We start from the raw sequence: 20083 nt of genomic DNA on the forward strand, positions 1-20083 counted from the left end.
GCCAGAGTCAGCTCAAGCCTCGCATGTTGGTGGCAGACACCCAGGTACTGGAGCCTCACCTGTCACCTGCCGCCTCCTTTCTTGTGTCAGCAGGAAGCTGGCATCTGGAGCAGAGCTGGGACTTGAACCCAGGCGCTGCAGTATGGGATGCAGGCGACTTCATCACTACGTCTTAACCATTGCAGCGAACGCCTGCCCCAGCTCACCTCCTAATTCCATTTTCCACAAACTTCTAAGCACCCTCAGGCAAATCCGTATTTGAATCTCCAGGAGCTGGGGCTTCATCTTAATGGCATCGCTCTGTGTAATTACTCCGCAGCTACCTTTTCATGTTTCCGCCACATAGCTGTCTTCTGTGTCCGTGCCTTCAGGCAGCTCTCACGGGGCCAGCACATGCCCCTGCAGTACCCACGGCCCCGTAAATCACAATTTTGTCACCATCAACAGACATCCCAGTTGTTCCCAGTTTTTCCCCTCTTACAAACCTTCCTGCAGTAAACAGTTTTGTGAACATATTGTTAGCATAGGAGCTTTTTCATAGGCGAGATAAAGATTGTGCCCATTTATTAAATAGCACCTAATTACCTTCCCAAAAGGTTGCAGCAGTTCACATATCTTGTTGCAATTTGGGAGTGTCCATTTCTGCCCATTCTTACCAGTACTAGTTGTCACCAGTCCTTTTACATTTTGCCAATTGATAGACAAAAAATGGAGACTACTTAAGAGGTGTTTTGTATGTGTATCGCCACTTGTGTTTCTTTCACTATGAATTGCCAGTTTATATATTTGCCCATTTTTCTTTTGTGTTGTTTGACTTAAATTTATAGGAATCTGAATCCCTACTATTAGGAACATTAACCTCTTCTCGTAAATGTTACCCACGATTTCTCTATGTATTTATAGCCTTTTTAGAGAAAAGTTTAAGTTTTATATAACCAGAGTGTCAGTCTTTCTCTTTATGACTTCTAGGTTTGCTGTGTTCTTTAAGAAGTCAGCTTGGGAATTTTTCTCTTGCCTTCAATGATGAGAAAACTGAACAAGTCATATTTAGTAGAAAAAGGTCACAAAACAGGATGCATAACAAGGTCCTCTTTTGTCTCATACATGTGCATGTAAATAATAAAATCAGTACAGAGAATAAGATAAAATTGGAAGCAAAGTTGGGGAGTAGGAGTATAGGGAACGTTTCATTTGTGTACATGTAATGTTTGAATTTCATATATGTGTATCCCACATAGGTTAATTTTTTTAATTGAGATGCCATTTCCATACCATAAAATGCACACTGTTAAAGTGAACAGTGGTTTTTAATATATTCAGAGTGTTGTACAGCACCACCATCTAATTCCAGAATGCTTTCTTTTTTTGCTTTAAGATTTTATTTATTTATTTGAGAGGTAGGGTTACAGACAGAGTCTTCCATCTGCTGGTGCACTGCCTAAATGGCCGCAACAGCGAGAGCTGAGCCCATCAGGAGCCAGGAGCTTCCTCCGAGTCTCCCACATGGGTGCAGTGGGTGTGCTTGGGCCATCTGCTGCTGCTTTCCCGGGCCATAGCAGAGAGCTTCATCAGAAGAGGAGCAGCTGAGACACAAAATGGCGCCCACAGGGATGCCAGCGCCACAGGCAGAGGCTCAGGCTACTGCGCCGCAGCGCCCACCCATCCAGAACACTTTCATGACACCAGAAGGAAACTCCGTCCCCATGAGCAGTGGCCCTCATTCCACACGACTGCCAACCCCAGGCAACCGCTGGTTGGCCTGTGGCTCTGCAGACTTTCATGATCTGGACATTTTGCGTAAACGCAGTCTTACAACATACAGTATTTTATCTTGCTTCTTTCACGTAGAGTAATGTTTTCAGGGCTCCCCTCTGCCGTTGACACAGCAGCCAGGAACACTGTCCCGTGTCAGTACTTCATTGCTGTGTATTTCTGAATAACATTCTATTGTGCCGATCTGTTCATGGGCCCAGGGACATTCAGAATAGCCACTTTGGGGTTATTATGAATGGTGCTGCTCTGGGCATTTGAGTGCAGGATTTCTTTGTAGACATATGCTTTCACTTCTCTTCATTATACACCCAGGAGTAGAATTGCTGTATCTTATGAATATAGTTAACCCGTTGGGGAACTAGCAGACTGCTTTCCAAGGTACCACTTCACATTCCCACCAGCAGGTAGGAAGGATCCGGTTTCCCCACATCCTCATCAACACTTGTTATTGTGCACTTTTTTTTTTCTTATTAATAACCACCTGGCCATAACGTAGTATCTCATTGTGGTTTATAGGTGTGCTTCTGAAATTTGAAAATTACAGAGAAGTCACAGTCACTTTCCAAGTAGTAAGCTTTTTGTACCCAAAGCATTTCTAATGAATTGCAGGTTTCAGTAAAGACATACTAGAGAGATACATTCTTTGTATAGCCAAAAAGTGCTGATGAGTTGCATGTGCTTTCTCATCATGTTTTACGCTGAGAGGGAAGAGTGAGTGGACACTGAGTGCAAAGTGCACTAGTAGAATGATACTAGCGCCACCCAGCAAACCAGAGGCCCAAGCAAGTGCAGTGTGTAAGAGGCGTAGCTCTGTGTGTGTGTGAGAGAGACAGACAGACAGACAGAGACAGAGGGAGAGAGAGATCCCGAAGAAACACTGAAATGATGTAGAAGAACCACGTCTGACTAACTCCCCCCGCCCAAATGCTAACCTTGAGACACATGTTGTGTGTCAAATTTTTGCAATCATTTTTGTGGTTTGGTGAATCAGGCCTGTTTTTTGAAGTGTCTGCAATTGGTCTGCTTAAGAAGAAGACAACCTGACTGAGCAGCACAGAAGTCAGCTCTGCTTCTGACGAAAGCCGTGTTTTCATGCTGCCTGGGAGAATCATCTTAGCTTCTGGAATGCCAAGCCGTCTTGAATGTCTGGGAGAAGAAGCTAGGTGACAGCGAGGACTGAGCAAGAGACCCAGGGCCTCCTAGCTATGAGGCCATTCAGGCTTTCCAAAGCACTTTCTCCACCCACTATCCAGTTCCCCCTTCAGAGTAATAAGCCCATCAGCTAAGGAGGACACCTGTTACCTCCCCCTGGTTCGCAGATCCTCCGAGAACCCTGGGACACAGAATGAAAGACTTGGCTGAGGTCACACAACTAATGAATTACAGACCACGACTGAGTGACTCAGGGAGAGGGTGGGGGACAGTTGTGCAGGGAACATTTCTTGGTCTGGGAGGAGAGACTTTTGTCATTGGCATCTGCCTAGCGCTGAGTGGTCCCTGTCCAGCAGCAGCCCCAGGATCTCCAGCCCAGTGGGCATCTTGCTCCCTCCCCCAGCAACAACTCCCTATGATCTGAGGGTCTTAGCATGGCACACATTACGAGCCGTGGAGAGCTGGCCACGTCGTCCTAAGTCGCGGGGTATGGTGTCAGCAGCACCCCTCTCCCGTGACTCCCACTCAGCATCAGACAGTGAAGTCACAGCAGGAGTTAGGGCCGATTACCCCCAAACCACTCTTCCACTGGGATCTCTGGAGGGAAGAGACTTGCGTGCGGCTTTTCCCGTAACATGTGCTTCTCCAGGAAACCGCAGCCTGTGCACCAGAGGCCCCAGGCGAGTGAGGTAGGCAGGAAGCATGGTGAGGCGAGGTGAGCCACATAGAGCACCGTCTGAGTACAACTCCGTACAGGCAAATGAGGATGATCACGGGGCAGCCCATCCGGGCAACAGTCGTTGTTTAGGGATGGGAGCTTTTTCTCCATTTCTGTCTCACGTTTGCCTTTTCTGTAAGGAGTTACATCATTTGTTTAGAGAACTTTTTTTTTTAGCAGGGAGTGAGATGGTGGTTGAGGCTACAGAATGGGAGTAGTGTTGGCAGGGGAGAGAAGTGGAGCCACACGGTTCCCCCTTGGCGAGAAGAAAGTGCCGGCCTCAAGGTTACCTGCAGCCGCCTCTGGCTGGCTGGCGGGTGCACAAAGTACACGAGGAGGCGCGTTGAGACGCCAGGCCCCATCCACGTGTCACAGCTGATTCAAATCATAAGTCAAATCACAAGTGGACTTGGGCAGGCTCCCACTGGGCGTCTTCAGGAGTTGTCATCTTTGTCATCTGTTGAAGCCAGAGGTCCCTGGGTGCAAGTCGGCACCATCTATCTGATGGCCGCAGAGCAGAGACCCAAAGGGCTAACCCTCCTCTGGTCGTCACTCAGCCGGGCGGCACAGATCCCTGACCTCCAGTCTGTTGCATTCGACAGGGAAGAGGAGAGTCGGTGCTTGGCTGGGGGCAGCCAAAATCAACACTAGCTCATTGTGCAAATAGTGGCGGTGGCCCATGGTGCCTTGTTGGCCCTTGGCTTGCTGACAAAGTGCCCTTGACTCTCTGCACCTCTGCTGAAAAGCGAAGGGGTAGGCCTGGAGCTGCAAGACATCAACACTCACCTGCAAAGCCCATGCCCTTCCCACGCAGCCTGCCTGCCCAGAGCCATGTGTGGCCGTGAGGATGTGACCCAGCCATTGGCAGGGGTGGAGGTGATGGTTGGCAGGGCTCTTGGTCTGCTCAGGTTGGCTGCTCTCCACTGGGGAGAGGGACCGGGACATGGAAGTCAGACTTGTGCTGAGACATCAACTCGCAGTGAACAAGCTCGGTGCGGGATATAAAGATGGGAAGCCCTAAGCATTAATGCCCCAGAAGAAAGAGGCGGAGGGCCCTGGCCTTGGCCTTGGCCTTCTCATTATGTTTCCACTTTCCAAGGCTGAGTCCTCTTATGTGACCTTCTGGCCTCATGTGGAGAATGTGTGGACCACAGGAACTTTGTGGTTGCCCAAGACAGGAATGTTCTCCAAGGGACCGGAAGGCTAGGCACTGCCCTTGACCTCCAGGGCACATGCCTGCTGGCTTGGAACCTGCCAGTCAAATCATAAGTGGACTTGGGCAGGCTCCCACTGGGCGTCTTCAGGAGCACAGCCCGGACTCCCCACCTGTTCATCCACAGGTGCCCCCCTTGCTTCAGGGGCAGCAGACCCAGTGAAAAACAGAGAGGGGACTTTAACGCAGGGGAAAAAAAAAAAAAAAACAACAACAACAACAAACTAGAGTTGACCATTCTCTGACCCTCTTTAAAAGCAGCTCTGCTGAAATTTTATATGGCCTTTTGCTTCAAGGACTTTGACACTAGCATTGTTGATTTTTCCTTTTTCCCACCCATCCTCTCTCCCCTCGTGTTTTCCATCTGCCGTCGCAATGATTTTACCTACGGCAGCTCCTGGTAGAGCTGCGCTCTCTCGCCATTGACTGGGGCCCGGGCAGTAGGTGTGTTTTCTTTCTGAATGGAGTAAACCCAGTGTAGAGCAGAAGCACAGAGGGGCAAACGCCACAAGCCCGTAAAGGGCCACAGCCTCTGCTGTGTGGCGACATCCGTGTCCCCAACAACAGACCTCTTGTGTTACAGAGACACTCTCCAGGATCTGAGTGTCCGTTTGTTATCCAAAGCATATAAAAGGGAAATCAAACATTCTTTCCTATCATTATAAGCCCTGTGTAAATAACGCACCATGGACAAAGGCCATCCCCTCTCTCCCCCACTCCAGCCCATAACAAGGAGCTGCTTGTCCTGGCTGTCTGTCTTTAGCTCTTGGAGCAGAACTAAGCTGAGAGTGGCATAACGTGCCCTGCTCTGGGCCAAAATTCTACAGGTGTCATGGTTCAGGGTTCACCATGTGGAGGTTGAACGCCCATTGGAAGCCTCCAGCAAATGCCACGTTGAGTAGGCTCAGAGCTGTGAAGTAACTGACAAGGAAATTGCACCTGACCACAGAGAACTCAAGTGATCATTTCCTATGTTTGCCTTTGTGCATGGGATTAACTTGCCGCAAATGCCAGGCTCAGGGCTCAAGTCTGCCTGTGTGTGAGGCAACCAAAGAGAAACCCTGAGTGTGGGGTGAAGTAGCCTTATCCTCCACTCCCTTGGAGAGCACCGACGTCACCCTTCAGCCTCTGGATGCTAACAAGAGGTTGCTTTCTTCACCCAAACGTATTTTGATCACTGAACCCAGGCCTATGTGTTTTTCTGGCTACTCAGGTTCACTGGAATCCATGTGTTCAGTCTTCTGAAATACTACCGACCCATCCTGTGTGGCCAATCTGAGTTGTGATGTACTGTAAGGATAAAATACGCTTTGGATTTTGAACAATACACCACCCCAAAAATATGAAATACCTCGTTTGTAATTTTCTTACCTTAACTGCGTGTTGGAAATGTTTCAGCTATATCAGGTTAAATAACATTAAAATGAATCGCACCTGCTTCTTTCTTCTGTTAATGGGACTGCTGGGAAACTGAAAATCACCTGTCTATTAAGTAGACAGTACTGGCTTAGGGTTAGACAGAAGTTTAGGTGTGTAGCGCCATCTGCTGACCCATCTGAAGCAGATGCAAACATGGGCAAGAATTAAGCAAATGCATCTGGGAAACACCTGGTGTTGGCCTAGCCATACACAATCCTCCTTTCTCAAGAGTTTCTGAAACAGGACCAGAACTGAACCTGGGGGGCTGGCGCTGTGGCATCCCACATGGGCATCGATTCAAGTCTCGGCTGCTCCACTTCCAATCCAGCTCCCTGCTATGGCCTGGGAAAGCAGCGGAGAATGGCCCAAGTCCTTGGCCCCTGCACCCACATGGGAGACCCGGAAGAAGCTCCTAGCTTTGGATCAGCGCAGCTCCGGCCATTGGGCCAGCTACTGATTTCCCAGGCCATAAGCAGAGAGCTGGATCGGAGGCTTAACCTACTCTGCCTCAGCGCCAGCCCCTGTTCTCCTCTTAAGAAACATCTCAAACTGCCATAGGCTTGTGGTCCACAACAGAGGGAGGACACACACCCAACTCTGCAGGGTCGGGGTCCTCTTTTTGGGTAATGCAAATTTGCTTTGATTTTCAGCAGTTTGAAAGCAGGATTCTTGCCAATAAAGGACCTGTATTCATTATCTAGTGCCGCATGATAAATCACCCCGAAACTTAATGACTTGAAACACCAGCGCTCATTGAACAACTCTGACAGTTGCCTGGAGCCAGGAATGCAGGAGCACCCCATCTGAGCAGTTCTCAGGATCTCCCCCGGGGGTGAAGTCAGACGTGAGCTGGGGCTGCAGTCATCGGGAGGCTTGCGTGGAGCTGGAGAATCCCTCTCCACACGGCAGAGCTGCCTGAGTGTCCTCCCAGCACGGCGGCTGGTTTTCCCCGGAGCGAGCAGTCTAAGAGGCCTCCTGGGAAGCCGCAGTGCCTTTTTTGTGCCCTGCCCTCGGAAATGACACCCATTGCTTCCACCACATCCTAGTGCTCCCGAGGCAGGAACACCTCTTCCCAAAGGAATGTCAGTGTTACAAGAAAATGTGCCATGGAACGGCCGTTTCTGAGAAACACGATCTAGCAACATGCCTACCACGTCTCTAGCACTGTACAGCTAAAACTACTGCCCTGCTTTGCAGACGAGCGAACAGAGACTCAGGTGAAAGAACTTGCCCGAGCTCTCATCTCCCGTGAGGGCTGAAGTCCCCGTCTCCTCCTGACTCCCGCCCCACGCTGGTGGAGCCTATCCAAGCTGCTTCTTCGGGTAACAATGTTGTAACTCAGAACCCTGCTGGAATGGGTCATCTTTCCAGCCTCTCCAAGGTTGGGGGTGGGAGGAGGCGCTCCATTCATCTAAGTGCTTTGCATAAATCCTTGTCTTCAATGAATTGGGCTCTGTGACTTGTGCAAGTAGGTTATGGCTGTTAGCATTCTTCTTACGAAGTAATACAGCAATGAAAAATGACCCATCTTCCAATATTCTTCCATGCCGTTTGCTTCAAAAAGATAACTACAATATTATTTGTGTGTTCTTGTTGTCTTTGATTATCCGGATGTCACATTTGACTTATATTTGAAACAGGAAAGAATTGATGACTGCTTGCTTTCAGTTGCTTTTAGTTTTCATTCTACCTGGTCAAAGGAGATTGAACCATTATTTGCAGCGTCTACCCATCAGAATGAAGAGGACCACCCAGCGGCCATACTCACATTGTGTCATTCTTGGTTGCAGGTCAAACTTCCTTTTCCCGTAGACCAGATCACAGACCTTCCCCGGAACGACTTCCAGATGATGATTAAGATGCACAAGCTAACCTCAGAACAGTTAGAGTTCATTCACGACGTCCGAAGGCGCAGCAAGAACCGCATCGCGGCCCAGCGCTGCCGCAAGAGGAAACTGGACTGTATTCAGAACCTAGAATGTGAAATCCGCAAATTGGTGAGTGGACCTGTCCGCTGCGATCAGCTAGAACCGCTGGGCAGGTACAGCAAGGCAGGCTGGAGAGGTAGAGAAAGGGCACCCTTTTTTATTTATTTTTTTTTTATTTTTTATTTCTATTTGAGAGGTAGAGGTACACAGAGAGAGGGAGAGAGACAGAGAGGTCGTCCGTTCACTGGTTCACTCCCCAAATGTCAGCAATGGCTTAGGCTGGGCCAGGTTGAAACCAGGAGCCAGGAGCTTCTTCCAAGTCTCCCACGTGGGTGCAGGGGCCCAAATACTTGGGCCATCTTCTACTGCTTTCCCAGGCCATAGCAGAGAGCTGGATCAGAAGAGGAGCAGCCAGGACTCAAACTGGCACCCCTATGGGATGCTGGCATTACAGGCAGTGGCTTTACCCGCTATGCCACAACACCAGCCTCTGGAGTTATTTTTAAATAAGTGATTTTTTAGTAAGTTTTAAATCAGTTTCTCAACAGAAATATAGTAGCTTTGCATCTGCAGTGTGTGTGTGTGCACGCGTGCACGCTCACGTGGCGATGTGGTAGCATGTCACTGTTTTATATCCTTCAGCCATCTGCATAGAGCTGGTTCTTTATTTCACGTTCAACATATAATGATAGCTGGCATCTGTTGTATGAGTCTCCAAGGTCTCCTAAACTGGTTTTGGGGGTGATCACATTGAATCCTCCCATCAGCCCTGTGTCTCAGTTGTGTCCCATTTACAGAGGAGGAGCCCAGAGTGCAGAGAGGAGGTAACCTCCAAGGACACAGCCGAGTTTGAATGCCAGCTCCCCCATGCGATTCTACATCGTGTGTTTGTAACGCTGTCTTCCTGGTGTCCTAGCAGAGAAGCAGGGTTGGAGATAGGATGTCTCCGAGAGGACTTCAAGAAGTTCGTGGAAAAGAGAATTCAGAGATAAGTTTATTTTGGTGCAAAAAAAAAAAATGTTGAAATGCACACATGGTTGGGGCCGGCACCGTGGCTCACTTGGTTAATCCTCTGCCTGCAGCACCGGCATCCCATATTGGCACCGGGTTCTAGTCCCGGTTGCTCCTCTTCCAGTCCAGCTCTCTGCTGTGGCCTGGGAGGGCAGTGGAGGATGGCCCAAGTCCTTGGGCCCTACACCCACATGGGAGACCAGGAGAAGCACCTGGCTCCTGGCTTCAGATTGGTGCAACGCCAGCTGTAGCAGCCATTTGGAGAGTGAACCAACAGAAGGAAGACCTTTCTCTCTGTCTCTCTGTCTCTCTGTCTCACTGTCTATAATGCTACCTGTCAAATAAATAGACAAATAAAAAGAAAGAAATGCACACATGCATTTTTTTTTCATAATACACATTTCCATGAATTCTTGGAAGATTCACTAGGGCTGACCATCTGCTGGTGCCCCTGTGGTCCCAGCACCCTTGGGTGTGCAGTCCTGCCTCAGAGTGGCTGCCTTCCCTTTCCCTGTCCCCAAGACTGCTGTGTCTCAAGGGACAAATTCCCATCCTCCAGGCTCCTTCCCACTCAGAGGTTTGCCACCCATCCCCTTCCCCTGATAAGCAGTTATAAGCTACAGCAATTAAATCCTGGCCGTCTGGCTCCTGACAGCAGGTGGAAGGCAGTGGACTTAACTCATTCAGCTTGTCCTTTCTGTGTGCAGACAGTGGAAGCCCAGCGTGGATTTGAGCCTGGCTGAAGAACAAGGAGCCCATGTGTGCTCCTGATCTGCATTCGGGTACTCAGACTATTGGCAGCTACCCCTCTGCCGCATGGAAAACCAGTGTCCTAGTGAGAACCTAAGAGCAAGGAGGCGATACTGGAAAAGCACAGGCAGATGTTCTGTGTTGCCAAGATAGCTCTGGACTTCTGGGTCTTTTTTTTTTCTTTTTTAGTTTTATTTATTTGAGAAACAGGAATTGAGATTCACACCCCAATTGCCCCCCAACAGCCAAGGCTGGGCCAGGCCAAAGCCAGGATTCAGGAGCTCCATCTGAGCCTTCCATGTGGGTGGCAGGGACCCAAATACTTGAGCCATCACCTGCTGCCTCTCAGGGTGTACATTAGCAGGGAGCTAGAATGGTATGTGGAGTTGGGATTGTATCCCAGGCATTCAGATACTTTTTGTAGCAAAGTAGGGAAACGCTGCCATGTTCCACTGCTCCCTTTTGCCTACAAAGTAACACCTGTGCTCCCTAGTAAACCTTAAGCTGTCCTACATGATCCAGTCTGTAGCTGCCCCTCCAGCATCACCTTCCACTTCCTTCCTGACTTGAGGCTAATAAAATGAAACTGCATCTCCCCCACATCGGCTGTTCTGTACCTCTGCCTTGTGCCCATGGTGTTTCTCCTCTTCTTTGGACACTCCTCTACTTTTTCCTTGTCTGACCAGCTCCTGACAAGCTGCCATCTGTAGCACCGGCATCCCATATGGGCACCAGTTCAAGTCCAGGCTTCTCCACTTCAATCCAGCTCCCTGCTAAGGCACCTGGGAAAGCAGTGGAAGATTGCCCAAGTGCTTGGGGCCCTGCCACCTACATGAAAGAGCTGGAAGAAGCTCCTGGCTCCTGACTTCAGCCTGGCCTGGCCCGGCCCTGGCCATTGCAGTCAATGAGCCAGTGGATGGATCTTTCCCTGTCTCTCTCTCTCTCTAACTCTTTCAAATAAATAAATCTTTAAAAATAAAAAAGTTCATGAAAATTAGAATAAAAAAATAGACTCAGGTCATGCATTATCTCTCCAGGAAACTGGCCATTCCTGAGTCTCCTATCAGCCTGGGCACCTGCCCCACACCCTGATCTAGCCTCTGGATGAGTGCTTGTCAGTCTTGACTTATCTGTGGGTTGTCTGTCTCGCCATCCCCCAGCCCTAGACTGTCATCTCCTCAAGGAAGGATGGTGTCTAAATGCTGTCACGTTATCAGCTCTCAGGAAATCCCTGTGACCCCCCCAAGTTGAGGGATTATGAGTTCTTTCTTTCAAAACAATTTTTTTGCTGTCATTTTATATACATTTTTTAAAGATTGTATCTATTTGAGAGGTAGAGTTACAGAGAGAGAGAGGGAGAGACACAGAGAGAGAAGTCTTCCATCCTCTGGGTCACTCCCCAGATGGCCGCAACAAACGGAGCTAGACCTGTCCAAAGCCAGGAGCTAGGAGCCTCTTCTGGGTTCCACAAGTGGGTGCAGGGGCCCAAGCACTTGGGCCATCCCAGATCAAAGTGGTGCAGCCAGGACTTGAACCAGCACCCATGTGCAATGGCCACTGTGGCCGGCGCGCTGCGACCGGCGCACCACGCTGATCCGAAGCCAGGAGCCAGGTGCTTCCCCTGGTCTCCCATGCGGGTGCAGGGCACAAGCGCTTGGGCCATCCACTCCCAGGCCACAGCAGAGAGCTGGACTGGAAGAGGAGCAACCGGGACAGAATCCGGCGCCCCGACTGGGACTAGAACCTGGGGTGCCAGCGCCGCAGGCAGAGGATTAGCCTAGTGAGCCACGGCACCAGCCTAGAGCTTTGTGCTTCTAAGCAAGGCCTGATTTCTGCTCCTTTACTGCAGACTGAAACACTGTAACACATGGCCCCTTGTGTCCTTGCCCCTAGCAAGTGACCTGGAGCATTTGCAGATACAGTCAGCCACAGTGATGCGGCAGAACCGGGCCTGAGGTTGCTCTCGGGGTGGCCACTTCGCAGATTGCCAGGTTACCAGGAGACAAGTCCAGGATGTGTGTAAGATGTTCCTCCCCAAGGAGACCTGCCAGGTGTGCTTTGTTTCGTGTCCACCCCACCCCCACCCGCCAGCCAGGGCGCTGTGCCCACTTGTCTGGCCTTGAGTGGCAGGGATGGTGCTGGCGGGCGGGCGGGCCAGGGCCGCCCACCCCTGCGCACTGCCACCCGTCACAGTCCCCAGCAGGCCCACTCCCATGTTGTCTCCCACACACCCAACTTGTGCAGACTCACATAATGTATTTCTCTTGAGTTGCACTTGTACATCTGTTTATTTTTCATTTTTAAAGCATGTTTTCTTGATCAATTTATAAATATTTGAGCAGGTGCCCTTTCCCTGTGTAAATCTCTCCCAACACACATGCCCACGCTGCCTGCCAGACTGCATTCACATTCCCACACGCTGCTGCCGCCGCCGCCACTACTGCCACCACCAGCGCCTCCCCCCGCCCCTCCCACCCACCCTTGCAAAGGGCCCCCTGAGGACTCACTTTGTGCAGCTTCAGGTTCTTCATCCACTTCCATGGGGAGCCTCTCCTCTCATACAAATATTTATAGGAGGGGCCAGCACAGTGGCACAGCAAGTTAAGCTGCCGTCTGCAGTGCTGGCATCCTGTATGGGCACCTGTTCGAGTCCTGGCTGCTCCTCTTCTGATCTAGCTCCCTGCAAATGTGCCTGGGAAAGCAGTAGAAGATGGCCCAAGTGCTTGGGCTCCTGCACCCATGTGGGAGACCCAGAGGAAGCTCCTGGCTCCTGGCTTCAACCTGGCCCAGCCCTGACTGTGGGGGCCACTGGGGGAGTGAACCAGTGGAGGGAAAAAAATCTCTCTCTTTCTCTCTCTCTCTCTCTCCTTCCCTCCTCCTCTCTCTGTAACTCTGCCTTTCAAGTGAATATCATCAAATAAATCATTAAATATATATAAAGATAGATAGGAAAACCTGAGTGGTGCCAACTTCCTATTCCTGATAGGGTGATGAATATTAGTCACACAGGAGCCTCTCTGGGGTTGTATTAAATGGGAGACACATCTCAAACCTTGGGACTGGACGTGAGGGCCCAGGCCCGATGCTTGTCTCACCCTGCCCCATCTGGAACTCTCTACCCATCCCCTAGCTGTCCTACCAAGGGCCAGGGCACTGCTGGTGCTGGTTGCTGATGGCCGATGTGTTTGAGTCATTTTACATAGACTGTTCTCTTAGAGCGGTTTTCAGTTCACGACAAAGCTGAACAGAATATGCAGAGATGCCCTGTGCCCCTGTCCCCACGTGTTCCCCCCTCCCCCGCCAGAGCAGCACATTTGCCACAAGCGAAGAACCCACATCTGACACAGCGTCCTCACCCCAAGTCCACACCGCGGCTGTGTGCTCTCTGAGCTCTGACAGGTGCACAGTAAATGACTCAGAGCCACCTTCACAGTCCCGTCCAAGGGAGTTTCCCGCCCTGGAGTCCCCGCCGTGCCACCTCTTCATCCCCCCCATCCCACCCTAACCACTGGCAGCCGCCATCCTTTCTCTGTCGCCATAGCTCTTCCTTTTTCAGGATGTCAGGGAGTTAGAATTGACCTGTTTTGCCCGTCAGAAATGGCAGCCTAGGCAGACGCCGCAGCTCACTAGGCTAATCCTCCGCCTGTGGCACCAGCATTCCAGGTTCTAGTCCCGGTCGCCGCTCTTCCAGGCCAGCTCTCTGCTGTGGCCCAGGAGTGCAGTGGAGGATGGCCCAAGTGCTTGGGTCCCTGCACCCACATGGGAGACCGGGAGAAGCACCTGGCTCCTGCCTTCAGATCAGTGCAGTGGGCTGGCGTAGTGCGCCGGCCGCGGCGGCCATTGGAAGGTGAACCAATGGTAAAGGAAGACCTTTCTCTCTGTCTCTCTCACTGTCCACTCTGCCTGTCCAAAAATTAAAAAAAAATGGCAGCCTAATACATCTGGGGGAGATTAGCACACACCAGGTTTGGTACTGAGTTTTCCACTTGGTTCTCTACAAACCCCAGATTCTGTGAAACCAGGACACTGACTGCCTGCAGTTTTCTGGTTGGTGGTGATTTTGCTGGTGGCTTGCCTGGGCCTCAGAGAGGGAGGAGGGCGGTGGCATTAGTGGCCTGTCTGGATGGCCCGCCCAGGTGAGAGATGTACAGGTGTGTTTCAGGCTCCCTGGACCCGTATCTTTTTTTTTTCCTAAGATTGATTTATGTGGGGGCCAGCACTGTGGCATAGTGGGTTAAAGCCCTGGTCTGCAGAACCGGCATCCCATATAGGCGCCAGTTCCGCTTTGCTTCCAATCCAGCTCCTTGCTAACATGCCCGGGAAGGCAGTGGAGGATCGCCCAGGTCCTTAGACCCCTGTACCCAAGTGGGAGACCAGAGGAAGCTCCTCTCCTGGCTCCTTGCCTCGGATCAGCCCAGCTCCAGCCATTTTGAGCACTTGGGGAGTGAACCAGCAGGTGGAAGATGTCTCTCTCTCTCTCTCTCTCTCTCTCTCTCTGTAACTATTTCAAATAAATCTTTTTTTAAGATTTATTTTATTTATTTATTTATTTATTTGAAAGGCTGAGTAACAGAAAGAGATCTTCCATTTGCTGGTTCACTCCCCAAATTACTGCAACAGCCAAGACTGGGCCAGGCCGAAGTCAGGAGCCTGGAACTCCATCCAGGTGTCCCACATGCGTGGCAGGGGTCTGAGCACCTGGACCATCCTCTGCTGCTTTCTCAAGTGCATTGGCAGGAAGCTGGCTCAGAAGCAGAGCAGCAGGGACTTGAACCGGCAACCATATGGGATGCTGGCATTGTAGGCCATAGCTCAGCAGAGAATATGCAAAGTTGGAACACTCCCACCCCACCCCACCCCCAGGAATGAGGTGCTGTGTGTAACCCAGACCCGCTGAAGCCCTCTCTTTTGTTCCTGTGCAGGTGTGTGAGAAGGAGAAGCTATTGTCAGAGAGGAACCAGCTGAAAGCGTGCATGGGGGAACTGCTGGACAACTTCTCCTGCCTCTCCCAGGAAGTGTGCCGAGACATCCAGAGCCCCGAGCAGATCCAGGCCCTGCACCGCTACTGCCCCGTCCTCAGACCCATGGATCTCCCTGCAGCCTCCAGTGTTAGCCCTGCGCCCCTGGGCGTCGAGCAGAGCCTTGCAGCCTCCCAGTGTGCGGCTGGGGAAGCCGCACCCTGCTGCTTGGATCCCGGTGCCGCTCCCCCGGGGCCCTCCTGGGTGCCCAGCACCACCTCGGAGAACTGCACTTCTGCGAGAAGGCTGGAAGGCGCGGACGCGGGCACCTTCTCTGAGCGAGGCCCTCCCCTTGAACCCAGAAGCCAAACGGTGACCGTGGACTTCTGCCAGGAAATGACTGACAAGTGTACAACTGACGAGCAGCCCAGGAAAGATTACACCTCGTGACTCGGCTCTGCCACCCGGTCCTCACGGGCGCCGGTCACCTGTGGTCTGGAAGAACCGAGAAGGAATTTGGTGCACACTACAGCAGTTTCAGCAGCAATACTGTTCCGAAGTAGGCCCTCCTCTGTTTGAGCAGGAGTGACAGCTAGTGACCTGATTCACAATGGTGCTACCCCTTGCCCCGGCGAGGAAGACAACAGTGCTGTCTGTCTGTCTCGGCTTCATTTCAGTCTTCACAGGGATAGACGATTAACACCTCTAGGACCCAGCCTCGGATTTTTTTTCTCAGTGGCCCATGTCACAAACCGTATCTCAGGAATTTCTTCTGAATGTTCAATTTTTTTCATTGAAGACAGCTTCTATACACATCAAAGTTTTATAGCTAGACTGTACATATTATATATAATATATATAAAATATATATATCTCTCTCTCCATATGCAAAAGTCCTGCATGCCTCAATTTTCTCATCCTGAAACTGGAAATGTCATTTCTCAGTTCTCAACAGGTTCCAACATTCCTCTTCTTTTTGTCTCTGATGCTACACCTCGTTTGCTAACTGTTAACATGGTCAATTTTTTCCCTTGCTTCACGGTTCAATTTGTACTTATTTATGGATGAAATTCAATGTTGGAAGCTCTTTTCAAAATTTTATTTCAGGCCTTTTTTTTCCTTTCGTTTGGTTTGGGCACCACCAGATGGTGTCATTTGAGCATTGTGGGTTTGTTTTTTGGATTTTTTTTTTTTCTTGCAGATACTGTACAGTAACGGTCAACTTTGCCACTTGCACTGAGTTTTGGGTCAAACCTATTTTCTTAAATGAAGTTGTAACTTCAGTATAACTCAAGTATACTGTATATTCTTTGCTTTTTAGTTAAAAGGTAAAACATTTTAGCTAATGAAAAAGCACTCAGGTGATAATTATGTAGGAAAAACAATCTTGCCAAATAATGACTTCATCCTAGGATGTGTAGACAATAATCTGCTTGACTATTTTTATATTTCACCTCCTCCCCACCTGTCCCTAAGTCCAGTTTAAATGCAGATAGAGTTCAGAGTTGATACTGGATGTTCAGATTTCTAAGTGGGGAGAGTTTGGACATCTCACTCCAAAGTGCATCAGAGTAGCAGAATCCATGATTTCCTACCAGAACTCAGCAGGCGTTGGCTCCTAGAAATCAAGTCAGAACTGCCTTCTCACCAGGGAGTCAGGCCCTTCGGTTCCACACTTCCCCAGGACCTGCCTTGCTCTTGGAAGTGTTAGGCAGTGAGTCCTCCTCCTCTGAAGGCCGAGGCTCACCAACCCCTCTCTCCTACCCCGGAGCAGAGCGGCCTCCCAGGACATCCCACAGGAGGGGATTCAAATCTGAATGAATCCCAGCCCCAGACGCCTGCCCCTAAGAGGCGGCACTCGGGGTTAACGCGGCTTACCCAGTATAGGAGAGAGCAGGGCGGAATGGAGCCCAGCTCCATCCCTGACGCAGGCTAATGCATTTCTTTCTCCTTTCTGCCTCCAAACGCTTTGAGTTGTAGTCTGCAGGTCTCTCGTCTGAAGTCAGCTTCCTTCTGAGGCTTTGGACAAGATACCGCCAGGAGCCCTCCCTGCCCCTCTTCCCCAAACACACTCCCCTCTCCCACCACCCCCCATCCTCACCTGATGCTAATTTTCTTCTCTTGCTGCAAAAGGGGTTGGCTTGCAACCCAGAAGAGCAGCTTCTCTTGGCTCTGGCGGAGGGGGGGACGTGCGGGCCCCTGGCCACGTTTACAGGAAGGTGTGCCCCGAAGGAGGGGGCCTCAGCTCCCTCCCTCCAGTGGTCCCTGCCTTGCTGTGCAGCCCGAGGCCTGCTCCAGCCTGGCTGTGGAAGACAGTCCAGAAAGGTTTGATGTGGGGGTGGGGTGGTGGGCAGTGGGGACTAGATGGTTGACTTCGTTTCTTTATTTGTGCCATTGTTTGGACAATATTAAAGCTGCATGTAAAGGGGAAATTAGTATATGATTAGTAGGCAAAAAGTGAAATCATAGTAACATGTTTTAGTATTATTAACTTTTTTCTGTACAAATATTAGCGCTAAATGTTGAAATATGTATGAATGCCAGAAATTTGTTGGTTCATGCAGTAGGATTTTTTTTTTTAACAAAAGGCTTTTCTTTTTTGAATAGTTCCACTTGGAAAGCCTGCCTCTGGGTTTCTGGTCTCTCTCACGTGTGTGTGTACGTGTGTGCGCTTGTCTGAGACGGATTGTGATGGAGCTCTGTTTCCTTATGGTTGGTGAGTGGAGCGTGTTGGCCTCATAGAATGGTTCTGTGCTACCCTGTGAGGTTTGCCTTTATGGAGAACTGGTGACAGCGGCAATGAAAACGCAGTGTGAATCCCGTGGTAGCTCAGAAGGCCTGTGCTGGGGCGGAGGAGTCGGCGGACAGTATTGTGTGTTTCTAACTCTGGTTGCCTTGTTGTCAGTGACCTCTGCTTTTCGTTTTGTAAAGGAATGTTTTCTGCTCATACCATAACCAGGTCCACACCAGCTCGTTGGCTTGATTTACCCTGGTCGCAACACACATGCAACTGGTCGTGCTGGCCACGGAGCGTCCTCTTCCCCCTTTCCTGTTCAGTGGCCCAAACCTGTGTGGCAGGCAGCCTTTCGTGGAGGCCAGGGGTCTCTTGACCTCTCCCCACCCCAAGGCAGTCCTCCTCTTCCTCCTCCTCCTCCCACCATCCTCCGCCTCCCTTTCTTCTTCTTCTTCTTCTACCCGGTCCCTGCCATTGGAACTGGTGAAAACATTACTCTTTCAACTTCTTAGGGATTGTTAATAAGTTACTCACTGTCCATCATGAACAGCGACTGGCTTCGTGCAGTTGTCCGTGTGACGTGTTGGTGTCTTTGGCCATTCCGAACCATGTGCTTGGCTGAATTGTTTCTGGGTTAATTCAAAGGGAGGACTCGCCAGGGACCAGAATCCAAAATTGCCTCAAGTGAGATGGAAAAGCCCAGCCTGTCTCCTTTCCCTAGGTTCCCGTAGTTAACCCACTGCCTTTTCTGACAAGGAACAAGCCAGCGGACAGCGAGCAATTCCAGTTTTCCAGTGTGGTGACACTCAGTTGGATTTTTAAGGGTCCTTCCTTGCCGTGAACTGTTCAGGAGGGTCCCCAGGAGAGCCTTGGTTGGGTCTCCAAGTGGCAGGGGTAGGAATAGGCCTAGGGGCAGAGCCAGTGGAGTTGCTCCTAAGACTAATAAACCTCCCACCGAGAGCAGTCCTCCCCTTGGATCTGCCTTTGTCCTTGTGTCTGCACACAGCCTCCCGCTGTTCAGGTTGGGCAGGCCTTGGGCAGGTGCGTGCTTTGCTGTCTGTGTTTGTTTCTCTGCGTTATCTGGGGTGCCTTGAATAAAATCGAACTTCATGACACGCTGATTCTGGAACAAAACCATTGCAAAAAAAAAAAAAAAAAAAAACTGTTTGAAAAGCTGCAAAGTTACTTCGGCCATTCTGCTACTTCTCTCTTCCGGGTACCCTACCAATGACTCAGGCGTCACAGGGGATGCTGCCGTAGAGAATGTTATTTTATATGTTGTGCAAGTAATTTATTAACTGTCTTTCTAAGGTATGCTGCTCTTAAGATGCACTATCATTAGGGATATAATCCTTATGTTGCTTTTCCAAGGAAGCAAAAAAAAAAAAAAAAGTTAGTGCTTACTATGCCAACTGCCACTTCTCCTTAAAAAGGAGTTTGGGGACCAACCACAGGACTTGCATGAAGGGACTGGCTGCAGTTAAACTTGCACAAAGTGAGGTTACATGCTGTGGTCAGAAGGCGCGAACACACGTTGTCTTCTCATAAATTAGGATCACCTTGAAAGGTTAAGGAAGAGAAACAACAAATAAAAGTCTGGGAACGATGAGCCTTTTAAGAAAAGTCCTTCCCCAGGAAGCTGCTCTGCCTCCCACGGAACAGCAGCGTCCCCTCCCAATGAGTCACAGCCTGCAGGGCTGTTTCAGGTCCCTATTTGGCTGCCTGTGTCTATGTATTCCCCATGCGGAGTAGGAGCTGCTCCACAAGTGACCTCAAACTGCTTCACTAGCGCTCGCAGCGTAGGTCTACAAGGGAGCAAGAGTCAAGTTTTGTCCTCAAATCGCTGTCCATAGACAAAAACACAAGATTTTCTTTTCAAAGAATAAAGCTGTTCATGGTATCCATTTTCCCCCAAATTGAAGAGTTTGTTGTTAGATTCCATTTCTAGCGAGTTGGTTCGTCATGCAGCACCCTGTGTGGAGTTGGTGGCCACGCAGGTCGTCTCTGTGTGCACGGAGGCATTCAGTGTGCAGAATGTATGTTTATAATACTGCCCGAGCCACCCAGGACCCAAGCATCAAAGGCTGATGCTGTCGAGTAGAGTATATTGGTACACAGATAGTGTGTGCCAATAGTATTTGTACATAGAGAAGACTTATTGTGGCAGATTGAGATTAAATTAATCAACCGACGGTGCAAAAACGTTACTTGCAAAAATAAGTGTATAGTATTTTCCTATGCTCCACCCTGGGAGATGATATTTATACCACGTGAACATCGGTGCATTTTCATTGTCGAATGAAAATGACGCTGCCACTTTGTGAAGAATACCCACTTGGCTGCAGAGGCCAGCTTGCGTAGCTTTGATTTCGCGTTGTGACATGGTGTATGCATTTCACCCTCAAGCAATGGAAAAACAACTCTGAC

The 20083-nt window shown here is 50.1% G+C and overlaps 1 protein-coding gene across 5 annotated transcripts in view; it reads left to right on the forward strand.

Moving 5' to 3' along the window:
• Positions 1-17500, forward strand: part of BACH2 (BACH transcriptional regulator 2) — a 388459-nt gene extending 370959 nt beyond the window's left edge. For all 5 annotated transcript variants that reach the window (XR_016233852.1, XM_070073780.2, XM_089332895.1 and 2 more), the window contains 2 exons: positions 8066-8272; positions 14887-17500. Coding sequence is in view for 4 of the 5 variants with exons in the window: in XM_070073780.2 (XP_069929881.1) it covers positions 8066-8272; positions 14887-15372 (693 nt within the window). In the remaining variant the exon portion in view is untranslated. The remainder of the gene's footprint in view (positions 1-8065; positions 8273-14886) is intronic.
• The last annotated feature ends 2583 nt before the right edge of the window (positions 17501-20083 follow it).

The sequence above is a fragment of the Oryctolagus cuniculus genome, chromosome 5 (genome assembly GCF_051225735.1).
Source record: "Oryctolagus cuniculus isolate XC-2025 breed Fujian yellow rabbit chromosome 5, ASM5122573v1, whole genome shotgun sequence".
NCBI classification, from domain to species: Eukaryota; Metazoa; Chordata; class Mammalia; order Lagomorpha; family Leporidae; genus Oryctolagus; species Oryctolagus cuniculus.